The sequence below is a fragment of the Aedes aegypti genome, chromosome 2, assembly GCF_002204515.2.
Source record: "Aedes aegypti strain LVP_AGWG chromosome 2, AaegL5.0 Primary Assembly, whole genome shotgun sequence".
Lineage (NCBI taxonomy): Eukaryota > Metazoa > Arthropoda > Insecta > Diptera > Culicidae > Aedes > Aedes aegypti.
This window is the reverse complement of record NC_035108.1, coordinates 83,932,298-83,950,795: the sequence shown is the minus strand read 5'-3', so window position 1 is coordinate 83,950,795 and position 18,498 is coordinate 83,932,298. Positions and strand designations below refer to the sequence as shown.

Genomic DNA, 18,498 nt, shown 5'->3' with positions numbered 1-18,498 from the left:
CCGTCATAAAAACGGGGGGGAAATTGAGGGAGAATCAGTGAGCAAAATGTCCTACATACAGCTCAACGTTTCCCCTCCTTCTGTTGTTACATAGGACACATTGACGGAGGGAAGAAGTAACGTCGTGGGATTGAATGAATCAAAACAAAGCACAGCTGGTGTCTCCGATTAGCACACCGCAACAAAATGTCCATATTTTCAGAGTCGCTCTGCCTCGCAATATTGAATACGCTCAAATAAATAACAAAAAGAGAACAAGGTACACAGAACTGTATTTTGGCACGGCAGCAACACGAGCAACGTGCATGCGCGACTTGCGCACATAGATTTGCAGAGCAATCATTCACCGAAGAGCGGAGAAGCTGTATATATTTGTTTGGCATTGGTTTCCTACAACACAATCGACGGCGCCGTCATCATCATCATTTCCCACCGCTATTTCTTGTTTGCGCCGACGGCTGGTGCCGAATGCAACACAGTCGTCACCACCCGTCGTGCAGTGGGTAACTCACACACGAACAAGTGTGGGCGAAACCAGCATTAAAACGAGGGGGAAGATTGAGAGAGAAACAGCGAGAAAGCAAAAAGTCCCATGTACAGCTCAACGTTTCCCCTCCTTCTGTTGTTACATAGGACACATAGACGGAGAGAAAAAAGTGACGGCGTGGCATTGAATGAATCAAATTGTTGTTGTTTGTGAGGGACTTTAACCCGAAGGTCATTCGTCCCTTCTTCAAATGAATCAAAACAAAGCACAGCTGGTGCCTGCGATTATCACACTGCAACAAAATGAGCAGTTCAACTTGAATGTTGAAGCAGTTCAACGCACGTGGATACAAAATGAAATAAAACATGCTTGCTGTGTGCTCAAATCAAAATGTCCGATGCTACTATAACTAAAACAAAATGACTGAAGTGAATGTCCAATGTAACAATTGTTGAAACAGAACGACCTATGTGATTTATCCTATGTACATATTTTTGGTCAAAACGTCCTATCTGATGTTTTTATAGATTTCAGTGTAATTTCCAAATAAATTGACAAAATTTCATTTCTTACGTTGAACTTTATTACACTGCTTCCCTCTACAAGCAACACAGTAAGGAAAAATTGTTTCATTTTGATACAGTTTCAAAATATATTTTCACAACCTTCAAGCTCGATTTACTCGAAATGTGTGAATTGTTAGATAGGCCGTTTTGAAAAGTTACGCGAGAAATCTTGTTTTTATTTAATAACACGAAAAAGCATGTTACTGTAACTACTTTAGCATTTTTTCCCGCTCAAATAATGGCTATATCATGTTTAAACTTTAATTTAAAAATTTGGTCCATAAATGAACCTTGACACTTTTGATCATGTTTGACGTTCGCTTAGTCGACAAAAACACCATAGGGGTTTTAGTTCGACCACTGGGGTTGTTCCTATCTGACATTTCGTAAGGGACACGGAAAACAAAATACACCCAAAATTTGAGTTTAAGCCAAAGGATTTGACAAAATTTAAAAAAATGTTTTTTGAGCTTAAACCAACGGAAAATATTAGAAAATTGAGTAAACATGTGTTTTTGGCCTAAACTTAAGCGTTCGGCACTAAAATTGGGACAGGGCTTTAGGACCCTATAACACGAAAATAAGAAATCAATTTCTCATTACATGGTACTTGTGTAATATTCACATCTAATATATAGAAATATCGGAAGTAAGCAAAGTTGCCAGTTTGCCAACGACCTTCCGACAATTTTTGTCTAAATGCACAATATCTGATAGGGTTAGTGTATCGCAAACGATTGCTCTTATGTTGAACAATATGAAACCAAAATCTTGATACTATAAAAAGCTATTTGAGTACTGTTTACCAATCAGTGATAGTATATTTTAGAATGTGGAAATAATGCTATCCATGAGGACTTTCCGCGATAGGACTGACAGCTAAAAGTGTGCATAGAACCAAAACAGAATGGTAAACAACACATGCGAGTGTTATCAGAGCTTAACATTTTCCTTTGTAATCGAATGGTCTCTCCGATCGCGAAACGTCAAAAGCTCATGGTAAACAAAAAACCAGCTGCTGGCAGCTGTCTCATTAATTGCCTTATTGTTGAACCATAAGAGAATACAAACCCGTGAGAAATAGTATCAAAATAAAACAACATTTTATGAAACAGTCATATTTTATATATCAACAAAACACTCACATGTTTTCATTTAACTATATGGTACTTTTAATCAACTATTTGGCAAACTGTTGGACGCGTTGGTGTTTGTGACGAAGTCAGCGGCATTTATTGTACACACTCAAAAAACGTGGTCTCGGTGTATATGGCATATCATGAACAAAAAGAATGCGTTTTCACATGAATTGATCGAAAAAATGAACAATATTTACAATACCTGTTTTTAATTATGAATCGTGGTTTACGGCTAACCAGCCGAGTGTAAGTTTAACAACTACCGAAAGCTAAACATTACATATATTTTGCAATTGGATTAAATGGACAAATTGATGTGAAGTTTTGCGAAAAAGTTACACGTCTTCTCAGTGAGAATTGAACTCACGACTCCCTTATCTCTAGTTAGGGCGCGTTACCACTACGCCATGAGAGGACCCATGAACGCAGAAGTTAACCTGAATTCTATTTCAGCTCAATAATCACGTGGTCCTTTTTCGCAAAGTGCACCTCTTTCGGAAGAATTAGATGCCCATCCAAACACAACGATGAATGGTAAATGGTGTTTGAAAATGTACCATCAGTACTTTCGTGAAAATTACAATACCATTATTGAACAATAATTAAACATGCATGCTTGTTTGTGGCTCTGAATTGTTAGTTGAGTTTGCTTTGTAGCTGCGGACTCTGACCACTCGGCTAAGGAAGGCCTCCATAGTATATTTTTCTATTGGAATTAAATGGCAAACTTCCGGGTCATTTGGCCGAACGCCATTTGGCCGAAAGGGTCCTTTGGCTGAATGCCATTTGGCCGAATGCCGTTTGAGCGAAAAATAAAACAATAAGAAACTGTAGTAGTTAGCATGTAATTGAAATGAATTTTAAAGATGAATTTCAAGGTACAGCTTATTTTTGAAGAAGAATAAATCATCATAATGAGTCCAAGCAACAGTCAGAGCTGAAGGAAGAACATCATTAATGTAAGCAACTATTCACTTCTCTACTACCCGGAACAGCTGCCAGTTGAGATTTTTCTCATTGCGTTTGTAATCAACTTTTGACAGTGATTTAAACGATTTACGACTTCAGGATCGGTTTGCTTAGATTCCCCAAGAATCGTACTTGGAAAATTATTTCATAGTACTAGCAATCAAATTAACATGCAGCTTATGCAAACACGAAATATTGGCTTATTCTTTTGACAACGGAGAAACAGTTAGCGTAAGTGTACGCCGAGTCACTTGATTTACGGCTTCACGCAAACAACGGTACAGGGTTCAGTTCACACGTTGCAATCTTAATTTTGGAAGAGTAACATCTCTAACAACCCTTGTGCTGTTTTGAATAAGTCTCTGTGAACGTTTATAATACGTTCTTAATGCCATAATTCCAAAAAATATGAAAGAACAGCCTTTGGTAAAAAGAAGGAAAAATCTCATATGAAAATATAAGCAAGGGTAATGCAAATAACCATTATATTATTACAACTACGAAGAATTGCCGATGATTTAAAGAAGGTAAAATCCCTAAATTATTGCCAATAATTATGAGCAATACGTTGCTTTCGAAAGAGCAGCCTTATGTCAAAAGAATAAAATCACTTCTATGAAAACATTAGCAAATGTATTGCAAATAATCGTTAGATTAGTATTGCCACAAAGATCTGCCGATGATTTAAAGAAGGCATAATACCCAATCAAAATGTAAGCGAAATTATTTCCAAAAGTAATGAAACCAGTAGAATTCGAAAGAATAGCCTATGTCTAAGAGAAAGAAAAAAATCGGATGAAATAATTGAAAATCATCTTAAACTTCAGCACACCGTTGATAAACCAGAAACGAACCAATCATCAGCTTAGAGTCTTTAAACGGTGTGAAGTTCACAACTTCGTCCTAAATTAACAAGTCGATTATTTTCATTCTCAACAAAAATGACGACCTATCCTATCACAGTTATGGGGCCACTCTACAGAATCCTACACATCAGTGTTGAAGCAATTGGATTATATTTTGTTCGTAATTCGGCCAAATGGCATTCAGCCAGATGACCCGTTCGGCCAGATGACATTCGGACAAATGGCGTTCGGCCAAACGGCGTTCGGCCAAATGGCCGGACACCCTATTGGGGAACTTAGAAATTTAGCCAAAATAGAGTAATTTGGCTAAAGGGCCCATTCACAAATTTCATAACGCTAAAGGGGGTGGGTGGGTGTCCTCGTGGTGTTACGGCTCATACGAAATTCGTAAATTATTCATACAAAAAGCGTTACGAGGGGGTGGGTGGGTGTCGAAAATGGCCATTTTTGGCGTTATGAAATTTGTGAATAAACCCAAACTACGGTGTTTAAGGTAACACGGGAGACCGTGTTATTTTCCCTATCTTTCGTCTCACTCTAACAAAACTTTGTGAAAGCAAATCTCGGGTTTTAGTTAACCGATAAAGCTGAAAATTTATTGGATTGTACACTACATATATAGAATCCTAGTGATACATTTTCGTATCGATATATGGAGTGGTTCTTGGGATTTGCTTCTTGAAATGGATAGGATGATTATGATGACGTCCCGTGTGGCCTTAAGCAACCCAAAATTGAGTTGAATCCCGTATCCGTGTTAGCCTGATTTGGAATCTTTTAATTGGCCCTTTCAAAATGCAACGCGCAAGTTTTTTTTTCCTTTTTTTCCTATCGTTTTTACCATCCGATAGCCCCTCGGAAGCACGTGAATAAAAACATCGCACACAAAACAACACAGGATGAAACGCAAATAAATAAATCAAAAGGATGTTTGCAATCAATCCGTGAAAAATAGGAAAAGTTCTGAAAATTTTCGATCTGTTAGTGTCCGGAAGTGCATTGTGATAAAGTGACCACAAATCCGTTCCGAAAAATGGGAAGAAAATCCCCGTCTCGCCGTCGTTCTTTCTACCGCGAACGTCGAAATACCGTCAATCACTACCAATCGGAGGAAATCGCACGGGAAGTCGCGGACCAGTTCAACAAAAAGTTCCGCTTTCTCCGGATCGGTGACGACGGTGATCAGGATCCGGTGCTTCCGCCGCTGGAGAGTGTATTTGCCTCCCGCACAGCTTACCAGGTGGAATCGCTCCAGAAGGTAAAAACCGCCCTGAATAAGGTGAAGAGCCGGTTGAATGATTTTGAGATAAGCGACTGGCATCAGCATACCCGGCGCCGATCTTCCCTGCAGCCGATTCTCAGCGAATTGCGGAACCGGATCCGGGCGGAATTTGTGACGCAGGCCTTTGCCAAATTGTACGAGTGCGTGGCAACTTATGAGCTGGTTCCTCCGTTCAGCGTCGGGAAGCACCGGGAGTTCTATAGTGTCCATTTGTGTGAAGCGCCTGGGGCATTTATAACCGGATTGAATCACTATCTGAAGCTGAATCGGGGAGATGAGGTGAAGTGGCGTTGGTTTGCCAACACGTTGAATCCGTACTACGAGGGAAATTGTCTGGGGAACATGATTGCGGACGATCGATTTATATTGCACACAATGGACTCGTGGTGTTTTGGAGCGGATTACACCGGAGATATCATGCGGAAGGAGAATCTGGGCGAGATCGTGCGGCGGAGTAAGGACTTTCCCATGGTGAGTACGAATCGATTTTGTTCTGTTAGGACTAATGAAATTGGAATCAATTCCTTACCATTGGCGTATTGGAGCCGAATCCTATTCTTGGCACTTCTGATTCATTTCGGCAGTGGGAATTTTGAAACCTGATGAACTCGTATTTGGTCACAACATGCATTGTATTGAAGTGCTTCTTATTGCAAAGTTTCAGACGATTCAGCCGAGAAACCCCTTCTGGCAAACTGAATTATGGAAGTGCATAAGTAGCTCTGCACCCTATAATGTTTCTTTTAAAGTTCGCCAAGAAAGATTATTATTTCTGAGCATCTCCTACTTCTGTGGTGAACTTGCTCAAGACTCTGGTGAGAATTTGACCAGGATAACGTTAGTCTAGCTCAGAAGTCTTTTAAACTATTGATTTGGTTTTTGTGCGCTCTAAATTCTCCGAATCTGTTTCAAGATTTATTTTAGAATCCTGTTCTGAAGAATAGAGAATGCTGTCCAAACATTTATAAAATTCTAGCTCAAAGTTTTATAAGAAATTTACTTAGGATTTTGTGAGAAATCCTCCAAGGAGTGTCTCAGATTCGATTATATTCCTGGGTAGGATTCTGTGAAATCATGACAAAGATTCTGTTGTAAACCAAATAGTTGCAACACAAAATATTGACTGATCCGCTGGATATGATAGGCCGCGCGGCTGTTGTAAAGTTAAAAAAAAAATCCACGCCACAAGTAGTCCAGGAAAGGAACAACCGCGTTTGATTAAACGTCGCAATGTTATCTCCCATAAGAATGAAGTATAAAGTGGCCAAAACCGTTGTTGTTCTTTTTCTCCGGGGTATGCCGCGTGTCCTTTTTAGCAAACGCGCTAATAAATCGCACTCGCTCTGCGCGCGTCTGTAGTATACATGAGATGCACGGATATGGGTTATGAAAAGCGTCTGCGTGATCTGTGGGGATGTGAATTCGAAACTTGTAACCTTCTGATTTATTGGCTCACCAAGTGGCTCGGTAGCTTATTTGGTAAAGCGCTTATCTAGCATACAAGAGTCCTAGGTTCGAATCCCAGCCGAGAACGTGATTATTTTTTCATAACTTCTCCACTTTTATCATGCGTAATGAGATAACTACCGTGAGGGCCCCTAACTCTGCGCACTTTTATCAAAATCCACCAAAATCTGGTAAATCATTTGATCTTTTGTTTAAAATTTGTTATCCATATATTGATACAATAGTAATAAAAAAGTACGCGAAGAATTTTCTTGACAAATTTACGTTTATTACTTTAGTAGATTTAAAAATATTGAAAAACGTCCAAATTGACTGCCCGTTAGCAAAAATGCTAAGGGAGTCACTTAAGTCATTTGAATCAAGTTAAAGAGAATATATTTCAGATTTTAAGTATGTAGGCACTAGTTTATTTATCGAGCAATCATCACTGGTAAAGTGCACCTTATTTTCTCTTCATTTTCTTATTCTTGTTAAGTGCGCATAGTAAGGAACCATTTTTCAACTATGTCCCTTACTATGCGCAGCAGTTATAAAACGTTATTTTCAACATACAATCAACCCTCCAGAGGTCGATATTGAAGGGAACCATCGACTTGTCGACACCATCGAGATATGGAATGGAAATGCTTTGGTAAATTGTTTAAGGGGATCATCATAGTAAGGGAGGATTAACACTGCTTATACCGACGACGGTTTTTGTAACGTAAAGTACCGACGGGTCAAAAAATGTGGAACGGTAAACTTTGCACGACGACATCTCAGCTGATAATCAATCAATTTCCATATTTTTTTCACCATTGCAACCGTTTACTCTTCTGGATGACCGATTGAAATTTTATGCCACCGTGGCTGAGAATTGGCCGGATCAAGACCGTCCACATTTTTTGCCCACCTCCCGCTGCTTGTATACAAGCGTTGCATGCAAGTTGGTTATTCCGGAACTAGGTTTGTGGCCGGATATTTCAAAATTTTGACCAGCTAGAAGGGTTCTGTCTTCGGGAGAGTTGTACAGGGCAGTGCTCGCTTCCTCATGGTATATGTAATGATACAAAATTCCACCACTACGTGGCGCTAGTGTACATAAACACTTCCGGGTTACTACTATTGAGGGATATCTCGGAACCTAAACGAGATAGAAAATTCCTGTGTTCGAGAAAGTTGTTCAGAGTGAGCAAAGCTTCCCAGAGGGGCCTAGCATAGTTCCAGATTTATCCACTACGTGGCGCTAGTGTAGGTAAATACTTCCGGAATAAATTCATTCAGGGATATCTCGGAACCTGAACGAGAAATAAAATTCCTGTCTTCGAGAAAGTTGTTCAGAGTGAGCAATGCTTTCCCGAGGAATCCGACGAAGTTTCAAATTCATCCACTACATGGCGCTAGTGTACATAAACACTTCCTGTTTACTGCTATTGAGGGATATCTCGGAACCTAAACGAGATAGAAAATTTCTGTCTTCGAGAAAGTTGTTCAGAGTGAGCTAAGCTTCCCCGAGGGACCTAGCATAGTTTCAAATTCATCCGCTACGTGGCGCTACTGTACATAAACACTTCCGGTTTATTGCTATTGAGGGATATCTCGGAACTTAAACGAGATAGAAAATTCCTGTCTTCGAGAAAGTTGACTGCTTGGGACTAACAGATACCCTCTGTGTATAAATGCTGGTGATCTTCTATTTTTAGGCAACAATGGCGCCTGCCACGTCAGAATGCAGACCAATGTGGGGAAGGGGATGAATTGATGTTGCATTTAGACTGGCCCACTGTAGACCGTGGAGTCCGACTGCATCTACGCCAAATCATGCGGGACTGTATGGATTGGGGGAAAGGCATGGCAGAGAGGTTTGCGTTTTGTGGTTAGCCGACTGCCTAAGTATCAGGCGTAAGAAGGCTATAAGGGACCGTCCATAAATGACGTAGCATGTTTTCACTGATTGTTTATACCCCCCTCCCCCCTCGTAGCATTTAGTCACAAATGCAGATACCCCCCTTGGAAAATACGTAGCATATCAAGCACCCCCCCCCCCCTTAAATTTTTTGTTTGTTTTCCTCAAGAATTGAGCTTAAACAAAACATTAAAATCCAGAAGTTAAAAACAAAGTTTTATATTAATTGATAGTTAATTACTGACGGGAAACGTCAGGATAATCTGACGAATAACAGTTTGAAATACTGTAGTGCTCAAAAAATATTTGGGAAACAGTTTAAACTAACTTATTTTCTGTTGATTTTACATAATGTTGATTTCCAGTTTATATTTATTTGTTATATTTAGGATAAATTTAAATTGTAGTACTCTTACTATTGTTAAAACCTTAAAGATGTTTACAGCCAAATATGTAGAAAAAAGATAAAATTCTTGTTTGGAGTGATAAAACGAACAGCAATAAGTGAGTTTTTAAAATAATTCGTGGTTAGAAACAGATTCCAGTGAATATGATCAACAAAATACCTTAAAAGGAAAATAACCATCATCGTTTTACAAATTTTCCAAACCAGTTTTTTTTTCTCAAATTTGAAGCAATGCTCATAAAAATCTATCATTGCTTAACACTTGCTATCTTTGATACAATGATAGATTTTCTTGAGGATTTCTTTAAATTTGAACGAAAAAACTGGTTTTTATTTTTAATGATTGCTGATGATTGAATGATGGATTCTTGAACCTTAATTTGGAATGGTTCTCCGTCATTATTCCCTTAATTAAAATCCATTCAGCGAATAGTGGCCAGATAGAGAAAAAATAAAAATTATAATATTTGGAATGTTTCAAAAATCAGCAATTTCAGGGCTGTTCCATCAAGACTGTGTGGAGATCTCATGCAACATTGAACGCACTGAATAAATATCTTGTTTTTACTAAAATAACGTTAATATTTGTCTAAATGAGCATATTATGAAATAATATATTTAAATAAATAAATCTCTAACAGAAGATATTAATTAAACTAAAACGGTTGATTGTATATCTTGTTAACAAATTGAAAAATAATACTTTCCAAGTCGATAAAGGATTGATTTTTACTTAATTTATTGAGCTTTTGATTTGTTTATTCATAAATAAATAGTTTGGACACGAATATAATGTAAAATTCACATAACTATTTAAACCTTCATAAAATCTGTTTAGTGGTCAGGAATTAAATGATTAAGGGATTAATGCTTTGAAGCTGACTCATTATTTTATAACTTAAGTTAAATAGTTCAAACAAATAAGTTTGATAAAAACCGTTTTTAATTTTTTTCCAGCGCAACTTTTTTTACCGAAATTATTTAAAATGCTACGTCTACAAGTTGGGACCCCTCCCTCCCCTTCGTCACACATCGTCACAAATTCGTGAAGACCCCCCTCCCCCCTAAAATGCTACGTCATTTATGGACGACCCCTAATGTTGGAAGATCAGTAGTCGAGAAGCTTGACCTCGGGGCTATATTACATATGTAATTGCTTGGCATCAAATGCGAATGTTGTTTGAAACACGACTGCGTTGATGACATTAGATAGCTGTTTTCTTCAATCATCATCCATCATTGAAAAAGCAAAGCTACTATGTTCAATTTTGTAACATGTCATCAATTGCGCCATTTGGCAGCAGCTCTAAATGTAGAGGAATGAGAAATGTCGTATTTCCGACGATTTTTTACAATTTATCTTTAATTCGGATACAAAAATGATGTACTACAATAATGTTCAGAAATGACAAAGGAATGATACTACGGTTGAACTTTTATGATTAGGCATGAGGTTAAAAATCTTGTAGAACAAAAACTGTAGAGAAATGTATGTTTTACAGGTACTTTAATGAACAGAAATCAATTTTATGAGATCAAAACCATCTCTAATCAGCATACAGTGTTCTCAAAAGTTCTTCTTCTTCTTTCTGGCGTTACGTCCCAACTGGGACAGAGCCTGCTTCTCAGCTTAGTGTTTTTATGAGCACTTCCACAGTTATTAACTGAGAGCTTTCTATGCCAATTGACCATTTTTGCATGTGTATATCGTGTGGCAGGTACGAAGATACTCTATGCTCTGGGAAGTCGAGAAAATTTCCAACCCGAAAAGATCCTCGACCGGTGGGATTCGAACCCACGACCCTCAGCTTGGTCTTGCTGAATAACTGCGCGTTTACCGCTACGGCTATCTGGGCCCTGAGTTGTAAAGTACTAATAATACGTTCAACTAGTGGTATTTATTTTGATTTTCGTTTTTCCAATTTGTTAGAATTTTTTGAATGTAAAAAATAGCCAAAAAACACAAATTCGACTTGAGGCACCTCCTAATCTTCTCCAAATTGAATGAAAATTTGTCTGGTAGTTTGTTTTAGTATTGCAACTAGGACTAGGGGGTGACTGGTTGAATCCCAGAAATTTTGATTTTTGTGAAACTGTCTAATGAACATATACTTGGGGGTAAAATGAACATACAATGGGGGTAATATGAACATATCCTGGGGGTAAAATGAACATGTAGTGGGGGTAAAATGAACACCATTCAAATTGAACGGGTGGCGGTATGATTCTCGGCATCTGGTATATGATAAATGCATACCTCACACACAATCCGGAATCGATGGAACGTTTAGCCACGACCATTTGGATGGCTGTCCATTTCTCCGGAAAACTATCGGCACCTGAAAAAAATTCTGTAGTATTCGCCCTGGAAAGGTGTTCATATTACCCCCATCTCGAGCGGTTCATTTTACCCCCAAAGAATCAACATATTATAATCAGGGTGTCGACTACCTGGAAAACCTGGAAAGTCGGGGAATTTGATTTTTGAACTGGAAAGTCAGGGAAAGTCAGGGAATTTCACTAAAGGTCAGGGAAAAATATTCAATACTACAACATCAAACAAGTTGATTGGGAAGATGCTTTTATGCACATGAGAGTGAGCTGTACTTAACTACCTATATGTCGTTTCTGGAAACAATAAAGATAATACCCCAAAGTGCTCTAATATTGATATTTGTCCATTTTGCTATCTATTTCAATTTAGATTTTTCAATTTAAATTTTCCAGGATTTTATGAAAATATTGTGAATTCCAAGCGTTACTTCAGGATTTTATTCAGGAGCTTACTTACAGATATATCCAGTTTGTTTTTTGTTCTGATAATATACAGGAAATTCTCCAAAAAATATGAAGATTATTATCTAAGATATCTTTGTGAATCCATAAAATCCATGGAAGCAGAACTTGCAGGAATTTAATTTGAAGTAATTTGCTCGATAATCCTTTGATAGTTTGTGAGATTACTTTGAAGGCTAATCGAACATCTTCCCGTAGTTGGGCTAGATCGAAACCGGTCGAATAAAAAGGTAAATTTGAATCCTTTTTTCAATTGTTTGTAACAACAATATGTGTTATGTTCGTTGTCGTGTCGCGTTCTGTGAGTGTACATAAAGTTCTTACGTTAGCACAAACCCCCGAAAAAAGTACTTGGAAGATACTCATTGAATACTCATTCTTAGTGTAGTTAAATCGAGGACTGTTGAAGGCACGACACATTAAAATGAACATCTGAAAACTTATTATTAGCGCGTTTTCAATTCCAGAATTCATTCTGTTAAAAATATTTAGATAAATTTCTGGGTAGAACGGTTGCTTGAATTAAAAAAATCACATCGGAATTCTAAAAATTAACTAACATAAATTACCTGTAAATAATCATGGTGAAGAATTTTATGAAAAAAATGAATACATTTTGGAAAAAGTATCTATGCGATCCCTAAACATTTTTTTCCTGTAATATTCCTATGTTTTTAGTATTTCTGTAATATTCCTATGTTTTCTAAACTAATTTCTAGGAAAAAACATCATGACTGAAATAAATTCTTCAATATTTTTTAGAGATTCCTGTAGGTGAATTCCGGTGAACAATTTCTTCAAAGAGAAGAAACTTTCTTTCATTATTCACCAGCAAGAAAATTTTCTTTTCTTCAAAGAAAATACGCGCCGGAATTCGCCTACTTGAGGTGTAATTATAAAATTCTTAAACTAGTTAACAAATCTTTGGACTTGTTTTTGGAGGAACAACATAATTCTTTGTGATATTAAAGTCATTAGATAAAACATTTGAGGAGGTTCTGGGAGAAATATTAGAGGAGTTCCTTGAAAAATAAGTTTTGGAGAAAGACATGGAAAAATACATTTAAGAATTTAAATTGGAATTTCTGAGAATTTTTTGTTGAATTCCTCGTTGAATTTTAGAAAGAAAGTTCCTTGTCAATGGCTGTAATTTTACCTGAAAAAGTAAAGAAGTAGCCAAATTTCAGGAAGAAAATACTTCCAACAAAAAAGCATAGTAATGATCTTAATAGAGTGACGTCTTATGAAAAATGGTATAATCATCTTGCGGAAGGTGTCCAAAATTGTCCTTCATGCCTGAAACTTGTCAAATTATATCTGAGGTAGTTCAATATCCGAATACTTCGTTTTCTATAATTTTAAAAGTAACTTTTGCGCTTGAAGATTTCAATATGATCAATAGATGACTCAGAATTTACTTAGCTTCTACTCAGCTTTTACCGCTTTATTAATACGAATTATCAAGTTTGAAAAGTACACACCCAATTGCTCAGTTTTATCATATCAACTTGAAGAAAATTATCGTTAAAACTATTGTTCAGTTTATTCATACGACCTAAAACATAAACTCTACCAAACAAACAAATCAACATGGTCTGGATTTTTTCTGGAAAACGACTGGAAGGTCAGGGAAAGTCAGGGAATTTTATTTTCAAAATTGGGTCGACACCCTGATAATCATTAGTTCTAAGAATTTAGAAGATAAAAAAAACTTTCTATTTCCGTCTACTTATCATAAATACTTTAAAGATATGGAGTGCTACGCAGTTCAATAGGTTTTTGATGATTTTAGTCATCAAAACCTTAAATTCCACGAGTGAAAATTTACATCATATGAGAAAACGGAGAGGCGTACTTTGTTTTTGTTTACTTTTTTAGCTTTTGACAGTTCTAGATCGCGCTAGAGTTGTCGAAATAGTTCCTTAGTTTGAGGATTGAGGATGGTACTATTTTTTGCATAGATTTATAGCAGAATTACTGTAAAACACAAACCTGTTCATTTTACCCCCCCCCCCCCTGTTCATTTTACCCACAGTTCCCCTATGATGCGAATTTCAACTCAAATTATTCCTTTGCACGATTGACGAAAATCTCATATATAGCGGCACCTACTGTACTTTACTGGAAACATGACTGGACACTCCAAACCTATGGCAGAAGTACAATTTTCCGGTAGCCCCATATCGTACTGCAGACGAATACTTTTTGTCTGGTCTGCTGCCCGCTGCAAAACATAAGATTTTTTTTTATTTTCATCATCAGAGGAATTTCATTTCTTCAACTGTGAAGTATAAGAACTTACCTGAGGTTTGATATCAGGATTATGTTTCACGGTTTCATTACGTTTTTTTTTCAATCAAATTGTGGGAATTGTTTTTTTGTTTACCATGTGCTTTTGACGTTTCGTGATCGGAGTGACTTTTCGATTACTAAGGAAAATGTAAAGCTCCGATAATACTCGCATGATTTGTTTACTCTTTCATTTCGGTTGTATTCACACTTTTGCCTGTCAGTCCTATCACGAAAAGTCCTCATGGATAGCCTTATTGTCAGTTTTTGTCTGAGAATAAGAAAATGCTTCTTTAAGGAAAAGGATTTTTATCGATAGCTATGTTTCCCAATTCTGATGGAGAAACATAACAAATGGAACTTTCCAAATGTATATAGTATCCAATATTTAAATTAGGCATGTAAAATAATTTGTAAACGTTTTGTTTTGGAGCCCTTATCAAATGTTTGATATTTATGCCACGCAGGACGGGTATCTATTATGGTTAGATAACATTCACTTATGGTAATTCATATGGGAAATTGTTTTACAATAAGTAGACATTATTCGATGTCATAACCTCAGTCACTGCTATCTACATAACTCTCTTACCGTACAGCTGAGATTGTGAGGCGAACATATCGTTAATGGGTAACAACATTGAATACGTTCACATTATGAGTTCTGTTTGATCTTTCGACCTTGACGCTTGCTTTTGCCGGAGCGAGCGACGAGGGCAGGATCAAACATGTCGCGCGTCGGTCTCGTAAGTGAAAAAGTGGCGTGATCGGGGAGTTCGGTTGGAGTAAGTGAAAAAGTGCCGCGATCGGTTAGTTCTGTTTGATCTTTCAACCTTGACGCTTGCTTTTGCCGGAGCGAGCGACGAGGGCAGGATCAAACATGTCGCGCGTCGATCTCGTAAGTGAAAAAGTGGCGTGATCGGGGAGTTCGGTTGGAGTAAGTTAAAAAGTGCCACGATCGGTTCGTTCTTTTTGATCTTTCGACGACCTTGACGCTTGCTCCTGGGCAGTGCGTCAAGAAAGCCCGAGCTGTCGTCCGTGTTTTTTTTCGGGTCGCGCGCCTATTTTTTTTTTCTGAGTGCTAGCCGAGCAAACGAGTGAAGCTGAAAGTGGATTGTGGCTGCTCAGTCAAGGATAACGGATCAATTGGTGAGCTCGTTTCATGCTACTATTTCTAATCTATAAAATATGTATGACTGCACAGTTAATCGTTACAATGGTGGGATGTAAATATAATGTTTCAACAAACTATGGATGGTTCGTCACTGTGAGTGTCGACACAAACTCTGATTCATGATTTATTTATGTTTAACATTTTTTTTTCAGAACACCCCTTATATACCTTTATTTTTGTAATTAAAAAAACTTTGAATGGTTCGACACTACAAGTGTAGACTTGCGAAAGGTTCACTTTATTCAACAAACTTTGGATGGTTCGCCACTGTAAGTGTCGGCATAAGAATAAGAGTGTTCTATGATGTCCCAACCAATTGAGTCTTTTGTTTCTTTTCAAATGAGTAAAATATAATAACACATGCTTTCGTACTGACAGCTGTAGGAATGTTACATTTAGGTATTTGTTCAACAAACTTTGAATGGTTCGTCACCTCAAGTGTCGGCATAATTTTCCTCTACATAGAAATTATATGAACAATTATATTTACGTATAAGCATTAATATATCTCACAAATCATTGTTTATCATGGTTTAATCGCTTATCAAAGTGAATCCTTTAACCCAACGATCCGCCCCATTAACAAACATCCCTCCCAGTAACCTTTGTGGAGATGCAGAGGCAAACACGGTCTCCAAATAGCAAAGGTTACACACTAACATTCCTTCCCTCAATCCCACCTGACTGCAAGGACGTGGCCGGCGCCGTTATTGACCTTGTATAAATAGAGGCACTGAATTATGCACACTGAAGAAGATTATGGCCAATCCCAGCTGAACTTCTAGTTGATTCTTTGTGCATTTTCACTGACTTCGGTCAATCACGGAATAGCAACCATTGATATGTGTAGTCAGTCTAAGCTAAGCTAAGCTAACAACATTGAATACGTTCACATTATGTTTGTGTATATTTTAAGTACGGTAATTTTCTATGCGGGAACATGAATTCGATTTCAACTCAATAATCACGTGGTTCTCTATCGCGAAGCGCACCTCTTCCGGAAGAATTAAATGCCCATCCAAACACAACGCTTTCTATTGTGTATGCGATGCCTAGCCGAGAGCGCATTATTTATTAGGTATTGAAAGACCACACACTACTCGGGAACGTCGTGCTGGCCAAGATTTGTACAGTACGGGCTCCGAATGGGTCACGACGTTCTCAAACGACCGGTTACGGAACATAAGTCGGTTGCTCAATAAAAGCTTTTTAATTATGATTTCGTCGTGAAGTTTCTGAGTGATTTTTTACAGTAAATTCTTCTTGGATTCTTCAGAGACCTAATTTAATTTAGGTAGGTATTGAGCTATAAAATGTCCCCTTGGCTTCCACTCATTGTTTTTCAGTAGGGGGAGATCCCCCAGTACCGGACACTTAAGCCACTAAATTCATAGTTCGAAAAATATTGATTTTATGGAAAATAAATTTGAAAATATAAACATGAATTTTGACATTACATTTTGATGATGTATTTTAGTACCAAATTGATCGATCTTGAAAGGTGGCACCCAATACCGGACACGATCTAGAAATGCCTCGAAATCTGAAAATTTGAACATCATTGAAAGTGTACACTATAGGAATAGTTTATAATTACCAATTCAATGCATTTGCATCATTTACAAGAATAATTTGAGTTTTTCTTAGTTTGCAAGATGCCTATCAAAAACATATATGATGAAAAATAGCACATTTTACGATGTTGTTCTGAATGTTAATTCTTACTAATTTTATTGCATGTTTGATACCATGATAGACTGAACCCATGAACAATGAAAGTATTTTGAGACACTGACGCAATAATTACAAAGATATCATATAACAAATCAAGCTGTCCGAAACTGAGGGACAGGAGGTGCTTAACGAAAATTGTAATTTGTCCATATTAAGTTCGATTATGGTACAAAATACATTCATACTATCAAATTAGGATTATTTTCGATCATACTTGCGTGATCCAAAGTATTTTTTCTTATTCAAAATAATTACTAAATAGGCTCAAAATTAAGGGGATACGTCAATTTTTTAAAGATTTTCAAACTTTTCAAACATATTTCAAGGATGTGTTATTCTACGCAAACATTAGTCTCCATAATAGCTTTCTTTTCTACTAATACACCTTCTTGATTGGACCATGATTTCTCAATGTTTCGACTTTGTCCGGTATTGGGTGCTGTCCGGCACTGGGGGATCTCCCCCTAATTCCTTTAGAAAATCCCCAAGTAACACCAAGCATTATGACATTGCACGTATTCTACTGCATAATAACAATACTGATGTGACATTACTTTCATTCGACAAATTACAAGAGCTGTCAAGCAAAAGAGCATTAATGCTACATTACAAATGTGTCAATACACTAATATCTCTTTATGAATTGCTTGCATTAGGTCGAGTATATCAGGGCCTTTTTCCACTTCTAAACTACTTTAATGGTAGGCTTACGGCAAAGCAGCTGCTCTATGAAAGCAATAATATAGGTAATGCTCCATGGTTACTTGGGTCCTGCATGATATAGTCCAGTATTCTGTTCGGTAGTTCTTCCAATAATTTATCTAGCAATCTTTCAAGACCTCATAAGGGCAATTCTGTGGAACTGCTATGAGGTACAAGCAGATAAGCTTAGAAGCAAGTTCTATCCCGTTTGGGACGTAGCACAGTGGCGCATGGCCGGACAAAACCTCAAAAATCCATGTTCTCAAAATCACTAGTTAATATTTTTTATAAACTTCGTTATCATTCAGTGACAGTTTCTCAAAATTTAAGAGTGATCTGTTTTGTTTTCGATTTTTGGCAGCATCGTAAGTGCGGCAAAGTCAGCAAAATTGGACTGCTTAAAATTCATCAACCATGGTTTACCTATCAAACTTCAAACAGCCGTATCTCAACGAAATCATAACCGATTTAATCTCAATAGGTTTCATTTGAAAGCGTAGTTTCAAGCCTTTGATTGGCCTATGATTACATAATTTTCAACACATTGAGTTGTTATTTGTAGCAAAAAATGTTTATCGCAATCTTTCTCCAAAATTTTGTAAAATTTTCAAAACTTCGTCCGTTTTATGTGAAGTCTTCTTCTTTCTGGCGTTACGTCCCCACTGGGACAGAGCCTGCTTCTCAGCTTAGTGTTCTAATGAGCACTTCCACAGTTATTAACTGAGAGCTTACTATG

General features: G+C 37.4%; 1 protein-coding gene across 1 annotated transcript in view; it reads left to right on the top strand.

The window, feature by feature from the left end:
- The first annotated feature begins 4,877 nt into the window (after nucleotides 1–4,877).
- The window catches only part of LOC5568314 (cap-specific mRNA (nucleoside-2'-O-)-methyltransferase 2), a 51,100-nt gene continuing 37,479 nt past the window's right edge, over nucleotides 4,878–18,498 (top strand). Inside the window, exon 1 of the mRNA XM_001652141.2 lies at nucleotides 4,878–5,780. Within this exon, the coding sequence (XP_001652191.1) occupies nucleotides 5,061–5,780 (720 nt within the window). The 5' untranslated portion in view covers nucleotides 4,878–5,060. The remainder of the gene's footprint in view (nucleotides 5,781–18,498) is intronic.